At 44.9% G+C, this 18,037-nt stretch overlaps 1 protein-coding gene across 1 annotated transcript in view; it reads right to left on the bottom strand.

Moving 5' to 3' along the window:
• The window catches only part of LOC311240721 (uncharacterized protein), a 61,697-nt gene extending 44,210 nt beyond the window's left edge, over positions 1–17,487 (bottom strand). Inside the window, exons 1-3 of the mRNA XM_084329295.1 lie at positions 17,393–17,487; positions 9,036–9,734; positions 2,456–2,645 (exon numbers count right to left, since the gene is read on the bottom strand). Of these exons, the coding sequence (XP_084185421.1) occupies positions 2,456–2,645; positions 9,036–9,695 (850 nt within the window). The 5' untranslated portion in view covers positions 9,696–9,734; positions 17,393–17,487. The remainder of the gene's footprint in view (positions 1–2,455; positions 2,646–9,035; positions 9,735–17,392) is intronic.
• Between the last annotated feature and the right edge of the window lie 550 nt (positions 17,488–18,037).

The raw sequence follows: 18,037 nt of genomic DNA, 5'->3' as shown, positions 1-18,037 counted from the left end.
CACACACACACACACACACACACACACACACAAAACACACACACATACACACCTTAAATGTCAGGCACATGGACAGTGGACTATGAGGTGTAATGCACAGTGAGCCTTTAGATATGTTGTGGTCTTTATAGCTGGATCAGGACTGAGCAGCCAGAATGGATGGCTTTTCCATGAAAACCCAGCCGATTCTCTTACAGAAGGTAGGCTGCCTTGATGGAAACAGACATGTGGGTTGTTAGAAACTGCACTGGGCCAAATGGGCATCAGGATCTACCAGATTATTAACACTTGTGACACGACAGCCTCCAATATATCAGATATTTTGAGAAATGCGAGTTATGTGCTTGTTATTACCAATTCAGATATAATTGTGTATCACAATATCATGATTTCATCACGTTATGTTCCATCATGAATGATCTGAGGAGAATTAACTGAATTGCCCAATTAGCAACACCCCAACAAATAGTCTAACCTAAATAGCTCCTCCTCCTGAGAATTTCCCCCTTTTTTTTGTTACATAATATAATATATAATATATATATAAATATAAATATAAATATAATATAATTACAGATTCATACCTTCAAAATAAGCCATCAATTGTCAAATTTGAGACGATAGTTTTCAATCAATGTCCTATCAAACATTCTGGTACAGTCATTACAAATTTGCCATAGAAACTGTGCATTGGGGGAGGTTGGGTAGGTGGGGTGGGGCTGTACATTGGAGGTGGGGGGGTTGGGTAGGGGGGGGGGGACACTGTACATTGGAGTACTGACATACATTTGACATGGAAACTGTACATTGGAGGAGGTTGGGTAGGTGGGGTGGGGTTGGGTGGGGCTGTACATTGGAATAGCCATGCTTGGTCTTTATTGTACAACTGGGTTAGGACATTTGTAGGGGCCAGTTTTGAATTGCAGTCTCCCGTAGGTGTTCTTTGAGAGTGTTTTTGAAGGTGGGTAGTGATTTACATTCCTTTACAGCTTTGGGTAGGGCGTTCCACATTGTTGTGGCATAATTGCGAAACGTGTTTAGTCCCTTGTTTGAGCCGAATCTGGGTTTTACATGATTTGTGATTTACATGACTCAGACCGGGAGTAGTCTCAGAGAGGGAGATACAGAGGAGAGATGGAGGGAGAGAGAGGGAGATAGGGAGATATAGATAGAGAGAGGGAGAGAGAGAGGGAGAGAGATATATATAGGTTAGAAAGCAACCTGGGTTCTCAGACAGACAGACAGACAGACAGACAGACAGACAGACAGAGAGAGAGAGAGAGAGAGAGAGAGAGAGAGAGAGAGAGAGAGAGAGAGAGAGAGAGAGAGAGAGAGAGAGAGAGGCGACGTCATCTTTCCTTCACAAAGCGCATCGAACGCTGTCAACTAAAGCACCGTGTTTACTACAGCGCGGGTGCATGCGTAAGCTGTCAACTAGCGAGATGCGTTGTACTTGTTACAGAGCTGGTTACAGAGCTGGTCCACACTGCTATTATGAAATGACCCGAAATGTATGTAATTTTGTCAACTAAAGCGGTCCGTGTTTAATAATAATAATAATAATGACTTGGATTTATATAGCGCGACAGCGCGGATGAGCAAACTCGTCACACAGCAGCCAGTGATCATTCATACCTCGTATACACAGACGCACTCTGCCATACAGTAGTTAATGTTAAAAAGCCCATTTGAATTGAGAGAGAGCGAGAGTGTGTGTATGTGTATGTAAGCTTTTTTTTTTTTTATCTGAGAGAATGTCCGCGAATGTCCTCAGACTCCTCACGCAGGAGAGGAGAAACGACTGCAAAAAGTCGAGTCCCGTGGATATTATTGCAACAGATAATTCATACATTATTATGTTTAGAATTTGGATGGGGGGGTAGGCTCTGATACCAGTCTCACGCCTCTGCGGGGGTGTAAGTGTAACACCTATTCACAGCGCACACGCCGCTATTGTGTGTGTGCGCGCGTCGATGTATGTGCGTTTCGTGACGCGATTGTAGTTCTTATCGCAAATGGAGATTATTACAATCATGCCATCTAGCAAGAATTAAACGTATTTACAATTCGTATTAGGTTTAGCAAGTTGGGGGACGTATACCTTACATGTCAAAGCACTAGAAATGGCAATTTTTCTATTTTTATCGATTTCTGAAAAGATGTCCTTTTTGAGCATTTAAGAGGGATTCTAATTTCTTTTGTTGTCCGCCGACGGGTTCAAAGCTCCAGCGTGACCCCTAAGGGTTAAATGCAGTTTTTTTTATAAAAAATTAAATAAAATTGGATCAAATATGTACATTTCCGACAATTAGTTACACTTTAGATTAAAAAAAATTATATTTCTTGATTCAGATAAATGTTATCATGGAATGGATGAACAGAACGTTCAATGCGAATGGTTGATTTGAATTTCAAGCACTTCAAGGACCTTGTGTGAACCCTGTGTATTACTTGCCTGTTAAAATCTTGTTGGCAGCCATCTTTGTTTCCACGGGTCGCTCAATGTAGGCCTGCGTGTCGTCTCTCATTTGGCTGATTGTATGGTCAGCCTTGCTGCCCAGGATGAAGTCGTTGAGCGCCTTTGACGACTCCTCCAACTCCTGGAAGTTGTGTTGAGGTTGAGCCATGGTGGACGAAGAGGACCGCTACACGGACAACAAGACGCAGGGTTCCCACAGTCAGAGACATTGCAAAATGAAATTCAAGGACTTTCAAGTACTTTTCCAAGCATTATTTTTCATTTGAACCCTTTCACTGCCACACCACAGAAGGTTAACCCTTTACCATCACTACCGACGGTTTTAACCTGCTGTCGTGTGGCAGTGAAAGGGTTAACCTTCTGTGTATTGTCGCAGTGAAAGGGTTAAAAGCACTTTTAAATGAATTTTTTTTAATATAGAATTTGGATCCAATATTTATGGCTTAAAACCAATTTCCGACAATTAGTTATAACTTTAGATTAAAAAGTTATATTTCTTGATTCAGATTTTTTTTTATCATGGATGAACAAACAAACTTTCAATGCAAATGGTTGATTTTTTCAATGACTTTAAGCACCTTGTTAAAAAAATGGGCCGTTTAAGGAATTACATGACTAGACTTTTTTTTGTAAAAGAAATCAAGCACTTTAAGCACTTCAAGGACCTTGTGCAAACCCTGAAGACGCTACACACGTCAAAACTAACACTGCAAGCGGGAATCGAACGGGGAACCATCCGACTGCTCTACGTCCTGAGCCACTTTCACAATACGTGAACGTATTTAGAAACATTACTATACTTTACAAGTTTACAGCTCCATGAAATTGTGTACTGTAGTATAAAAAATAGCAATACCTTATATCAGGGGTCATTACTTGGATAAAATTGTGAAGTTGATTTATGGGTGTATGCCCTCTGACGTAGATCCTCTCTCTCTCTGTCTCTCTGTCTCTCTCTCTCTGTCTCTCTCTCTGCATGTGTGTGTGTGTGATTAGTGGTTGTGGCTCACTGCCTTCCATCTATATAAGGCTCAGGCAGATGGGTACATTGCACCACTTCTGAAGTCAGTCTATAGTTAGTTTATGGAAGATGGCAGATGTCTTCTAATATGACCTCTTTGACATGCTGACGTGGTCTTATTAAATGACTGTTGTTGAATATCCTATTGTGAATAGGATACAGACGAATACCTTTGCGTTAATGATTCTTAATTGAAGGACAATGACATATTTATACAGCCCATTACGTTGCTCGTGCTTCCATAACACCCTCGGCCCTAACGTTGAACTCAATAGTATGGCTGACGGTCAAAGACACTACATACTCTGACGGGTCAAAGATAAGGCCTACACCGGGAGGGAAGATAACCGTATGATGTGGAAATGGGACTAAGCCATACTGTTGTCATTATCTTCTTTCTCATGTATATGTGATACCGGCTGCTGTGATGACACCTACAAGTTCTGTTGACATGGGCGTGATATATATCGAGATAATGGATCAAATGATATTGAATATTAGTTCCCACCCATTATTCCAGCTGTCATTATAACTATGAGGAATGTAAGGCTTATACTTTATTTATTGTCATAATAAAATACAGACAATACCATTTGTTTTGATGTCTTTATTACGATATAATTATATCAGACTGTTACATTCATCATCAATAGTGTACCGTTTTTGAATATCATGGTTCTCTGTTGGTTGATCGTTTTTCAGATAGTTTAGAAGTCATGATACATTCCACCGGCCGTCCCCCTGTACAGGATAGGCCAATCGCAGGGAGGAACCGTATAAAGATAGGAGTTGCGGGGATACTTCCTTTAGTGTCAGGGAATTTAGAAGACACGATACATTCCACCGGCTATCCCACTGTACAGGATAGGCCAATCGGAGGAGGGGAGAAGAGGAGGATCCCACCAAAAACACCGGACATCCTACGAAACGGATACGCGGTGAGACGGTAGGACATGAAGAAACGGCAATATCTCAGACCCCTCAGTCGAACGATGGTGTAATCGAAATGGATATTACTCAGGTCGATACCGGGCCCGAGGGTACGGATGTTGTTGATGTTGTCCCATATCCAGCAGGGGGACCGGTAGGTGAACCGGCAGGAGGTGGAGGCGCGATACCACCTCTGGTCCCGATTGTAAATCGGGCTATATGGAATGAGAGAGACGGACATGTGATCACAACATCCACAAGGAGGTTCTTCTTCCACAATGAAAGACTCTTAAATGAAAGCACGATGCAGTCATGGAAATCAAACACCGTCCCCAAACAGCCCAATGGAGCCGTACATACACAGGGATCTGTGAAGTATGACTGGTACTATGCAGACTATAACAGCATGAAGGGACAGTGGCAGCCCAATGATCTACAAAGGCTATTAATGGACTATGACTGTTACAAGCCTATGATAGTGGAAGCCGAGTATGCAAACTTCCAGTGCGTAACGGAGACCGACATAGGTGGAACCAAGGTTACAACCCCTATGCCTACGGGTCTCATCGCCGTTGCCAGGAGGACTAATGACGAATTCCCCTTTGTCATGACAGGATATCAGATGGAATATGACTTTCGTAACAAGGAATGGGACAAGAGAACGAACTGGCCCGATAACATCATACAAGCGCCACCCCAAAGGATGTTCAACGTGTGGTGGAATTCGCCCATAACATCTATGAAGGCCGGCCAGATGGACTGTAGTGTGCCAGTGATAGAGGCAGGTGTAGTGGAGGCTATCAACCAGCAGGGGAACATCAAGGTGCGGTACGGTCTGGAATGTGAATGGGTTCAGAATAACCTTTATACCATACCACCATGGCAGCCTGATTACGCCTACAAATGTAATAGTGACGACCTCAATAAAATCATGACAGAGGTACAAAAGGTGGCCGGTAAGGACGAGGTAAAGACGTATGGGTCAGTGGATGGCGACGGTGCAAGAGGTAGAGTGGGCAATACCGATACCAGAGAGATAGACCTGAACAGACCTATATTCAAACCGGCCCCTGCCAACAGTGACGTAACATGTTCCAATCTGGGGGTTCCAGTATGTACCGGTAGACGCCCGCCTCCACAGGTATTCTTTCGGGTTCTCCCCACCTTAGGTGTTGATGGTATGTCTGAGATGAAACAAACTGTCAGCTGCACAGTAAAGGTATCCTCTGTACTGTGTGTACTCTGTACTCTGTATACTCTGTACAACTCTGTACTGTGTACTCTGTACTGTGTATATTCGCCACAAGACAAGGTTTAGAGAGGCCTTCTAGAGGATGAGAGATGATGGAGGATGAGAGAGAGAGAGAGAGAGAGAGAGAGAGAGAGAGAGAGACAGAGAGAGAGGGAGAGACAGAGACAGAGACAGAGAGAGAGACAGAGAGAGAGACAGAGAGAGACAGAGAGAGACAGAGACAGAGAGAGACAGAGAGAGAGACAGAGATAGACAGACATAGAGAGACAGAGAGAGAGACAGAGAAAAAGAGAGGATCTACGTCAGAGGCATACACACATAAATCAACTTCACAATTTTATCCAAGTAATGAAGCCTAACTAGCCTCATGCAGAAGTCCTGTCCCTCACCCTTTGCAAATCCCTCCCCCTGGCCTCTCGTCCAATGTCCTGTCTCCTGCTGTGCCACGTGTCCTTCCCCCCTCCTTCCTCCTCCCCCTGCCCCTCCCTGTGCGCGCAAGAGAGAGAGAGCGAGAGAGAGAGAGAGGCGGGGCCGGCCGGCCATTGAGTTGGGGCGGGGGTGCAATGCAGACAAACAGTTTTGCTTTACTGAGCTCCGTTATCTGGGGGCTGTAGTTGGTCACGTTAAGCTGCATACCGGAGCATCTTTTAATCCAGCTGTTTGCTGTTCTCGGATATTTTCTGACATTTCGTTGATGCGTCGCTCGACACTTCAAGCTGACATGGGTAGAGCTGCCGCGATTACCGCATTACCGCGGTATCGCTGTTACATCACGGCCACCGCAGAGTAGGCTGAATACCGCGTCACCGCTGTTTTTTATAATAATAATAATAAATTACCCTCCTCTCGTTGGGCTTGCGGCTCTGCAGATATACCCTACTCCTCTATCGAGGTTCCAAGCGACCCTATTGGGTACCAGAAAAGTCACGTGAAACATTGCAGACCACTGATTGGTCAGAAGAGAGACGCGTCACACGTTGTAGCGTCATGCAGTGTGTTACCACCAATCGGCAAGCGCGTATTAGTTTTTTACGTCCTGAATGTCAGCTCATCACAACACGGCTAATAACGTTAGCTTTAACTCTCCGCCGGAGTGGACTACCATCGCTCCTCAGGAGTACTAAACGAGACATAATGATTTTACTGTCTGCAACGAATGTTATAATAAAAGCCCTTCGTTCTATACACTTGTCTGATTGAAAACTTTATTAACAGACCGCAGAATGGGACAACTCAGCACGCTCTGAGCAAAGAAAGGAACTGAGATATGAATAGAGTATTGCTTGCCTTGCTATGGTCCGGTAAATACGCTGATGTTATTGAACGTATAACTATATAATGTCAATGCCACAAAACGAATGCCTTTATTATAAAGTAGTAACTTTATAGTAATAATAATAAGAAAGGGTCGGGGGGGTTAGGGGTAACCACCCCTGCCCGCGACACCGAGTGAACTGCGCACGACCAGAGGGGAAACTTCGAATCCGTGTTTCACTTTCAATAACTAATGCGTGCTTGCCGAATCCCAAACAATATTCATGCTGCAAAGTCATCCTCTAAAGATAGACATTTAGACTAGAGGCAGGCTATATGCTATAAAGAGTAGACTACTACTAAAAAAAATGCATTCAAACTTTTTTTTTTTTATTTTTTGTGTGCGTGCGGTAATAACCGCGGCGGTAGGAAATATTTTGCAAATTTGTGCGGTAAGGAAATAATCAATACCGCGGCAGCTCTAGACATGGGGATATTTTTTATCCTTGATTTGATTGTCTCTTTGTTTGGCAAGCCTTCAAACAAAACATCTGAGCTACAGAGAAAAGCCTCCTTGATATACTAGACTTACAAAAAAAAAACTGTGGGAGGATTTCAACAAGATAAATGCGACAACAGTACAAAATATTTCACTATAATATTTCAAAGCAAAAAAATAAAAAAAGTATAATTAATTTTTTTTTTTTTTTTTAATGCTGCCCCCTGTGCCAATGAAAATGCCCCGGCGTGCCTATGCAGGCACGCGTGCCTAGGGTTGCCTACCCCTGCCTTATATTATAGGGGCTGCTACCTTATCATTTCATTGAGCTGTAGTTCAAGTTTAGCTTTGTCACATATAAGGTACATGTACATTACATTGCTTGGTTCTGTATGAGCCCCCTGAGATTGTGCTTCATACAGTAAAAAAAGTTATTAATACAACACAAGGATTCAATGTCCCTGATGAGAGTAAACAAAAAAGGGAGTAGGGACCACACTAGAGGAAAGTCGTTATTATTTTAATATGCACAATTTGTGCATATTAACCTGTAGGAGTCGCTGTTTACAACGACCAGATTACCACCCATCGACTCCCCTCCCGCTGACTGTCAATTGAGTCAGTATGACGGCCGGCCCAAGCCGGAGGCAATGCTGACAGCCGGATTCAATACAGGTGTCTCACGCGTTGGTGACGAGCGCTTAGACCGGTGCGCCGCCCCAAGAGATGGTATTCCTTAACACATTGAGTGCCAGCAGGGGGCGCCAGATTTAGCGCTTGAATGCCAGCCTTTTTGGACAGATTTTCCGATATTTCATGATTTTCAGGGAGTTATTTCTATATTCCATATTATGGCTATGTGTCTAGGGTGACCACCTGTCCCGCGACTCGCAGTCCTGATATTGGGCCGTTTGTCCCGCGTCCCGCAACAACAAAACAATGTCCTGCAATTCAAAGATAAAATAAAAATAAATGTATTTTAAATTTTTTATCTTTCAAAGATTATTATTTAAAAAATGTTTTAAATGTTGTTAATTTAATGCCTCGTTCCAATACCCTCTTATATTTAAAATAAAAAAATCGGGCGACGTCACAAACCAATGCATTGCGCAGCCGAGCAATAGTATCCATCTGCAGGACCACAGCACCGACACATTCAGGACCGCGACACTTTGCGGACCCACACTCTCCAGACCCTCGCTCCCATTGGCTGATTTGTGTCGTATTTTTGCAGACTGGAGTATTAATTAGGTAAGTTAAGACAGCTAGTGCCAACGTCCACTGTCTACAGGTGCAGCTCGATAAATTAAAATATCGTGGAAAAGTTATTTTATTTCAGTAATTCAATCCATGCCCTGGAGCTGGTCCTGGACCAGTCCCAGTTCCCTGTACCTGTGTCTCCATGCCCTGGAGCTGGTCCTAGACCAGTCACAGTCCCCTGTACCTGTGTCTCCATGCCCTGGAGCTGGTCCTAGACCAGTCCCAGTCCCCTGTACCTGTGTCTTCATGCCCTGGCGCTGGTCCTGGACCAGTCCCAGTCCCCTGTACCTGTGTCTCCATGCCCTGGAGCTGGTCCTAGACCAGTCACAGTCAACTGTACCTGTGTCTCCATGCCCTGGAGCTGGTCCTGGACGGCGGGTCGAATGGGCCTCCAGTTGTTTGAGGCTCTCCTCTGGGTCAGCTCCTTGTCCTTCATAGTCTTCTTCACCCTCCGCAGGAAGTCCTCCTGAGACTCGCCCGGGATGGGCTTCGGCGGCGCCATGGTGCTGATGAGGACCAGCTTCACAGGCACCAGCTTGATGGGCAGCAGCTTGATGCTGGACAGCGGGTTGGCCGGAGGGGTGAGAGTCGGGAGCGATGACAACGACGCGTCCAAGTCCAGGCTCTCCTGCATCCTGCTCTCCTGCATCCTGCTCTCCTGCATCCGCACCGTCCACTTTCGAACCCTGGGCGGCGCCAAGCTGGAGCCGGGCGCCTGTTCGTTCTCCACCAGCAGCAGTCGACCGTCGGTCCCGTTCTTACCCTGCGAGGCCGTGGCGCCCTTCCCTCCGGCGAGGCTGTGAGACGCCGGCCGGTGCATCTCCCTCCGCTGAGGGGTCGTGTGGGGAGGACCGCGGACGGGCGGTTTCACCAGGAGCGTGTTGAGCGGGTGTCCAACGTTAGACGTGGTGGGGCTGACCACGAAGAGCGCAGGGATGGCGCTGGCCGCGGCGAGGGTGGGAGGCTTGGGGTGCAGGACGGGTCTTCGCTGGGAGCTCATCGTGACCTGAGGTGGCCTTGCGACGTGCAGATGTGGGACCTGGAAGATGACAATGCAGAGATACAAAAGGAATCACACACTGAGGTTTCTTCAAGATCTTACTTCAACGCAAGACACCTAAAAAGATAACTAAGTGATACTTATTGGGGAACATTTAAAGATCTCAAAGATTAGGAATAAAATAAACAAAAAAACAATGTCAACAATGTTTAAATTCCCTGATTGTCAGTTCTTACTGGAAAGATTAGTTCTCCACTTGAAATTAAAGTGCAGTATTTGAAATACAATGAAAGGAATATGGCTGGATTTCTTATCAAAAAAGAAAAGTGTCACTGTGTTATTTAAAATAAATAAATCATGTGTACTAAATATATATATATATATTATATTACATTTTTAATTGCATGAAACATTATGAAGTATTCTCTTATGCTGCTTTTCCACTGCAAGTCTGCATGGTACCACTACCTACTCGACTCGACTCTTTTGCTTTTTGAGCGTCTTTGTAGCCGTATTTGAAGTGACGTCACACAAGGAAGTACATTTTTCAAATCAATCAGGTCTAGCCAACGACCTGAATGAGTTCTACTGCCGCTTTGAATGATAATGGAGCGGTCCTGACAAGAGTATTCCACCTCTTTATTTTACAGTTGAACAGCCCTGGCCTATTTTTTTTTTTTTTCAGAATGATATTATATTGTGCTTCTATCATAATTATCTTAGTTCATATTTCATTTTATTTTACTCCGCCTTTTTATTTTATTATCTAATGTGGCACCAAAAATGACCAAAGCAAATTCCTTGTATGTGAAAACTACTTGGCTCCAGCAGCCTCAGCTACCAGTCCAGACCCAGGCTTCACCTGCTCAGCTACCACCATCAGGCCAGGCCCAGGCTTCACCTGCTCAGCTACCACCATCAGGCCAGGCCCAGGCGTCACCTGCTCAGCTACCACCATCAGGCCAGGCCCAGGCTTCACCTGCTCAGCTACCACCATCAGGCCAGGCCCAGGCTTCACCTGCTCAGCTACCACCATCAGGCCAGGCCCAGGCTTCACCTGCTCAGCTACTAGGGGTGGGACAGTTCACAAAAACCCACGGTTCGGTACGTACCTCGGTTTTGTGGTCACGGTTTTCGGTTCGATATAGTTATCTTTTTTTTATAAAAAAAAATTTAACTCCAAAAATACCAGATTCAGCATAAAATATATATAGCCTAAAATAATAAGTTTGACATCAGGCACATCATTTTACCATGAGGAGGAAGTGTTTACAGCCTTAAATAATGTTTGGCACACAAAGACCGAACTGACATACATCAAACTAACACACACACACTGTACTGTTTAAAAACAACACTGCTCTGTTCATTCTATTTTTAAAATACGTACATTATCTGTCTACATTTATTTAGACTAACATTATTTAAATATTGAGTGCAACTGTCTGTGGTGGATTACGTAATTCGGTGAGTTGGAACTATCTATGGGTTGGCGCGGGTCCCCACGGACATTTTAGCGTGTGGGACCATCAGTTTAGGAGGAGTTCATAACATCAACAAGCAGCACGAAAAAGCAGCAATAGTCCCGGTTGTAGTTAGTAAAACACAGTTGTATGTTAGCCTTCTTGGATGTTGAATAAACGCCTATCATTGTCTTTAAACACCCCGCCTCTCAGACTCTCATTTCCTCCTCTGCTAGCTAGTAGCTACGGTAACATTTCGTTGACTATTAGCTGGGGCTAGTGCTACCATAGTTAAAACGTGCGTCGTGTTGTACAAACTGCTAACGCTATGGCAAGATATGTATAGGCCTATGTAATGTTAATGGCTATGTTTTTAAAGTCGTAATGAAGATTGATTTATATTGTGCTTGCCATTTTTACACAAACTGACTAGCACCTGGCTGCAGTGCTGCTGCTGCTGCTGCCTGCAGCCAGCGCTCACCTCTCCCGGCTCCGTGCCAAATGAAGTTTTTTTTTATTTGCGCATCCCCGGAACCGTACAATACACGGACGCCCGAACCGTGGAGGTCGTGCCGAACGGTACACGGTTCGGATGCGTACCGTCCCACCCCTATCAGCTACCACCATCAGGCCAGGCCCAGGCTTCACCTGCTCAGCTACCACCATCAGGCCAGGCCCAGGCTTCACCTGCTCAGCTACCACCACCAGGCCAGGCCGCGTCTATGCTTTAGGCAAGTGGCTTGTCCTTCCGCGTTCCCGTTTTGCGCTCTGATTGGCCACGCACGTTTCTGGACATGTGACATGTGCGCCAATCGTGGGACGGCAAGTTTTGCGCCTATTTCCAGGTCTAACAGCCTGCAAACTACCTAGTGTTTCACTACACAGACTGGAATGTGTTCCGCGACACAGATAACATTAATGTCTACACGGAGACAGTGCTGGACTATGTTTGTACTAGGGTGAAAGAAACAATCCCCACTACCAAAATGAAAGTTTACCAAAATCAAAAACCCTGGGTAGACAAATCCGTCCGTGAAGCTCTGAGAGAGCGCACCAAAGCATACAACGACGGCCTAGTGGCAGGCAACATGAATGACCACAAGGTGGCGCGATACAACATAAGGAGGACAGTGTCAGAGGCCAAACGGCGCTACAGGGATAAAATTGAACTCCAGTTTGAACAAGCTGACTCTAGAGCTATGTGGCAGGGGCTCAAAACGATGACAGACTACAAAGGCGCCTCCCTCAAACTGAACAGTGACATCTCCTTAGCAAATGACCTCAATACCTTCTATGCGAGGTTTGATGCTGGTAATAACAACACCAGCTCACAAGCCTCGGCAATGGGGGGGGGGGGGTCGGCTGCTGATGGAGGCGCAGTGTTCAGGGTAACAGAGCATGAGGTGAGGCGGACCTTTAAAAAAGTGAATATCAGGAAGGCAGCAGGTCCAGACGGCATCCCCGGCCGCGTCCTAAAAGTCTGTGCCGACCAACTGGCCCCAGTATTCACTGACATATTTAACCTGTCCTTAGAACAGGCTGTCATCCCCACCTGCCTGAAGAAGTCCACTATTATCCCTGTACCCAAAAAATCCAAGCCTGCTTGCCTCAACGACTACCGCCCTGTAGCTCTCACCTCCATAGCCATGAAGTGCTTTGAGAAGCTAGTAAAGGGCTACATCTGCTCCTCCCTCCCCATCAACATGGACCCCCTGCAATTTGCATACCGCCCCAACAGGTCCACGGAGGACGCCATATCCCATGTGCTGCACACAGCAGCATCACACCTGGACAAGAGGCAGGGGAACTATGTGAGAATGCTATTCATCGACTACAGCTCGGCATTCAATACCATAGTCCCCTCCATACTCATAGCCAAGCTCAGGGACCTGGGCTTGGGCTATGACCTCTGCCAGTGGGTCTTGGACTTCCTGACTGGCAGACCCCAGGTGGTGAGAGCAGGCAACTGCACCTCCTCATCCATCACCCTCAACATAGGGGCCCCCCAGGGCTGTGTTCTGAGTCCCCTCCTCTACTCCCTGTACACACACGACTGTGTGGCTCAGCGGAGTAGCAATACAATCGTCAAATTTGCTGACGACACAGTGGTGGTGGGCCTGATCTCTGCCAACGACGAGAGGGCCTACCTGGAAGAGGTCAAGGTCCTGGCGGGATGGTGCCAGGAAAACAGCCTCTCCCTGAACGTCAGCAAAACAAAGGAGATGATTGTGGACTTCAGGAGGTCGGGGGTCAAGGACTACAGCCCCCTCAGCATCGACGGGGCACCGGTTGAGAGAGTCAACAGCTTTAAGTACCTCGGAGCCTACATATCCGAGGACTTGACATGGACCACACACATTAACAGTGTTGTGAAGAAGGCACGACAACGCCTCTACTTCCTCAGGCGCCTAAGGAAGTTCCAAGTCAGCCAGAAGATCCTTAAGAACTTCTACTCATGTACAATAGAGAGCATCTTGACCGGCAACATCACCTCCTGGTTTGGGAATAGCACTGCACAAGACCAAAGCAGACTACAAAGAGTGACACGTTCAGCCGAACGCACAATTGGAGGGGGGCTCCCCACCCTCCAGAACATTTACTACAAGCGTTGCAAGGGCAAGGCTAAGAGAATCATTAAAGACTCCAGTCACCCGAACAACTGCCTCTTTGAACTGCTGCGGTCAGGCAAGCGATACAGGAGTCTCAAGGCGAGCACAGAAAGACTCAGAAGAAGCTTCTATCCCCAGGCCATCAGGCTGCTAAACGAACAATGAATGAACACTACACAGCAACAACCACCAAACGCACATAGCACACACATCCACACGCACACACTCACTTTAAACAAACACACTGTAGCACCCACTCCACACACTATAGCACACACCCACTTTAAACAAACACACTGTAGCACCCACTCCCCACACTTTATATTTATGGATGAAGGATTGCACTACAACTCGTACACCTTACTGTAAATTGTACCTAAAATTGTACCTCATCCCATTTCTGCTTTGCACTAGATAGTACTGTACATTAGTACACTGCATAGTATTGTGTATTGTATATTATATGGTAACTCAGAACATTGTACATATGTCTATACCGAACACTGTGACCTCATTTTCTTCTTCTAAATTCACGCTATATTATGTTATTATGTTATTTGATACTATCTTGTCTAGCACAGTCTCTGGAGCGTAACAGTAAGAAGCATTTTGTATGAAAGTATTCTGTACTTCTGTATGACAACTATTAAAGAACTTGAACTTGAACTTGAACGCCTAGTTTATCACAGGTTACGCTTAAGCAACTCTTTCGCAGTTGGTTACGGTTAGAGTTTGGAATCGGGCCAGGCGTTCTATCGCCATGCTCTAAGACAAACTCTAACCTTAACCAACTTCGAAAGAACGCCTAATCTTAACCTAGGGCTGGGCGATATAACGATAAATATCGCGATATATTTTAATAATCGATATCGAATATCGGAAAAAAAAAAAGATCGAAAAATCGTTTTTTTTTTGACCTGCAACAGGGCAGTTTTAAAACCAGAGACAGTGGACAGACTTGTCTTTCTTGCCTGCAACTTAAAGTAATGGCTTTGCTTGTCCAAATGACAATACTGACCAAATTGAGATTTATTTTTCTCGTCCATTTATTTTGTTTGCTTTCTAATTTAAAATACAGTTTGAAGCCGTCTGTACACAGTAGGCTATGTGTGCTAGCAGAGCTAGACTCCAGTCACGAGTCACGGTGCACATGTGCTGTGGTTTGTCCACCAAAAAAGCGCCAAAAGATCGAAAATAAACTAGCAGAGCCAGAACTGTTCAACTCCCCTGGAGCCACAGCCAGCAGAGAAGCCGGTTTACTTTCGCTTTTAAACCAGCTGCAGCCTGAGAACTGGAGTGAACACTAAAGATGGCAGCAACGACAAAGAATTGCTGCAAAATAAACATACATCTGTTTAAATTTTTTTCTTTTTTTACTTATAACAACTTCGATAATTATCGATATCGAGAAATATGATAACAGTATCATATCGTTATCGCAATATGATTTTTTGCCATATCGCCCAGCCCGTCCCACGATTGCCGCACATGTCACATGAAACGTGCGCGGCCAATCAGAGCGCAAAACGGGAACGCGGAAGGACAAGCCACTTGCCTAAAGTATAGAGGCGGCCAGGCCCAGGCTTCACCTGCTCAGCTACCACCACCAGGCCAGGCCCAGGCTTCACCTGCTCAGCTACCACCACCAGGCCAGGCCTCACCTGCTCAGCTACCACCATTAGGCTACCAGCTACCACCTCCCTTACTGAATGGAGAAACAGACTAAATAAAGATTTGTGGGGGGAAAAAACTCCCTGAGAAAACCCACTATGATTGGTTGGTTTACATTTACATTTACATTTAGTCATTTAGCTGACGCTTTTATCCAAAGCGACTTACAAGTTCTGTACGACAAGCCATCAGGAAGGGCACAACTCTATCAGCTGAGCAACAATGTTCATCAAAATGTTGAGTGCTACAGTGTAGGTTAGTTTATTAGGACAAGTGCATGACAGTACGGTTAGTTAGGGTTAGATTTTTTTTTTTTTTTTTTTATTCAGATAATGGTTGAAGAAGTGCGTCTTTAGTCGACGGCGAAAGATTGGACGTTGGTTTAGATATGAGTATGACGACTCACGATTGGGTAAGGTTAGGCCAAAACCTTTCGGGTAGGCCAATCAGAGGCAGGATAGGGCGGGACATGCCGCTCCAGCTCCGCAAATCAGGAAGTGAAAATCAAAACACAGACCACTGATGAATGAAACATTTATTTAACAGATTACATGAACCAGTCCGCGCGAAATGGCAGAGGGATTCGATGTTTCCAGGGCTGATGGCATTGATGAATATCCCAATGTACAGTTTTGCTTGTACAGTTGTACAGTGTTCCCCCCCCCCAACCCCCCCCCCCCCCCCACACACAACCCCACCCAACCTCCTCCAATGTACAGTTTTTACGTCAAATGTATATACTCCCTTTTCTGGACTCTTTTTGTATCACAAACAGTACTGTATTTGCAAATCTGGTATGTCATAAATGTATAGATGTAGCAGTACTGTCTATCTGTATGTCATGTATGTCATAATTATATGTCCTGATGAATTGAAAATGGGGGACCCTGATGTAAACAAGACGAAAGTCTTTCTCTGGTCTGCATCCCCTTAACAATTGTGTGTATTGAGCTGTACTGTATTGTACCAGTTCTGCAATCTGTTAATAAAGTTTTCAATCAATCAATGAAGATGTCAATAACAACAATGCCTCTCCATGGTCCTATCTGGAAAAATGTATGAGTTTGACTGAAAAAACACCTAAAACATATGTGTTTAGGTGTTTATTGTGTCAGCCAAAAACGAAGAGCTCTGCTCTCAACTTCCCACACGCCCAGCACTAACTTGAGAACAAAAAGCCAGACGAGGGCTTGTTTCAGTTTTATAATAAACAATCAAACTCTTTTTTTTGCCTGCCTATTTGTTTAGAAACTTGATCATGAAGTAAAAAGAAAAAAGTAGTGCCGATGTAGTTAGCTATTTTTGCTATGTTCTTGTAGTGTAGCTTGCTACATTTATCTGGTGATAGCTTCCATTGTAGTTGGGCTATATTTAATCGAGAGTAACTTGTAGTGTAGCTTGCCCAGCTGCGTGATTACCAAACCTAGCCGCATTTCTCGGAGTCGCTCTCTGATTGGACGCGTTTGCCCAATCCGTGACGAGCTCTGTCTTTGTTATTTCCATGTCAAACAGCCTGCAAACTACTAGGCGTTCTATCGCCATGCTCTTAAGACAAACTCTAACCTTAACCAACTTCGAAAGAGTGCCTAAGCTTAACCGTCGAAAGATCTTGCCGTCACGCTCTAAGACAAACTCTAACCTTAACCAACTTCGAAGAGTGCCTAAGCTTAACCAGTGTAGAAACAGGCGTCGGCCAATCAGAGTGTGTCTCCGAGAAATGCGGCTAGGTTTGGTAATCACGCAGCTGGGCAAGCTACACTACAAGTTACTGCCCAGCTTAACCAAAACAAGTTGAACCAAAACCACTGCTTGACGTCGCAGCAACGTGACACTAATTGTTCGATTATACACGGTGGCTACTACGACATCTACGCAAAGAAGAACCATTTGGATATAATATAAAAGACATGTTACCAGGAGAATACCGTAGATATAATATAAAAGACATAGTTACCAGGAGAAAACCGCAGCGTTGTCGACAGAATCTCTTCGGAACTGACGTTCTTTCAAAAGCGGACCTTCAGCGCGCTGCCGGGGGCCTCTATTCATCTAACGCATGTTTGCTTCAATGCTTCCGCGTTCGCGTTCTGCGATAAGAATAGACGCCTCTCGTGGCTAAAGTAACGTCACGTCCGGTATTCTTCTTTGTTTATTTATCCGGCAGACCAGCACGGCTGAGTGCTCATTGCTGCCACCCACCGGTTGATAAACACCCTTGTAACACTCAATGAAAGTATTGATTGATTGATTGATTTCAATTAATCATAACATATATGACATACAGATACACATAACATAGAAGTCTCAGTTGCCTTAATTCGCAAAATACTCCCTAATTACAAAACAACAACAAACGCCCTGCAAGTTTAAATTCCACGATTAAGTTCAAAGCATAATATTTCTCCATTAATTAAAAGGGACACATGACTGAAAAACAACCCGATTTATTTAGCACATAATCTCACAAGGATCTAAACTGTTTTGTTGCACATATTCATTTGGTTAGACAGTTATTGAGAGTTAATGAGTTTGAATATGGCTACCAGTGATGTCATCAGAGGACAATGAGTCCTTGTGTTGTGGTAAATACAGCTCAATG

Source organism: Notolepis coatsorum (assembly GCF_963971535.1).
Source record: "Notolepis coatsorum genome assembly, chromosome: 14".
Taxonomy (NCBI): Eukaryota; Metazoa; Chordata; class Actinopteri; order Aulopiformes; family Paralepididae; genus Notolepis; species Notolepis coatsorum.
The sequence above is the reverse complement of the archived record's forward strand: the minus strand, read 5'-3'. Positions and strand labels throughout refer to the sequence as shown.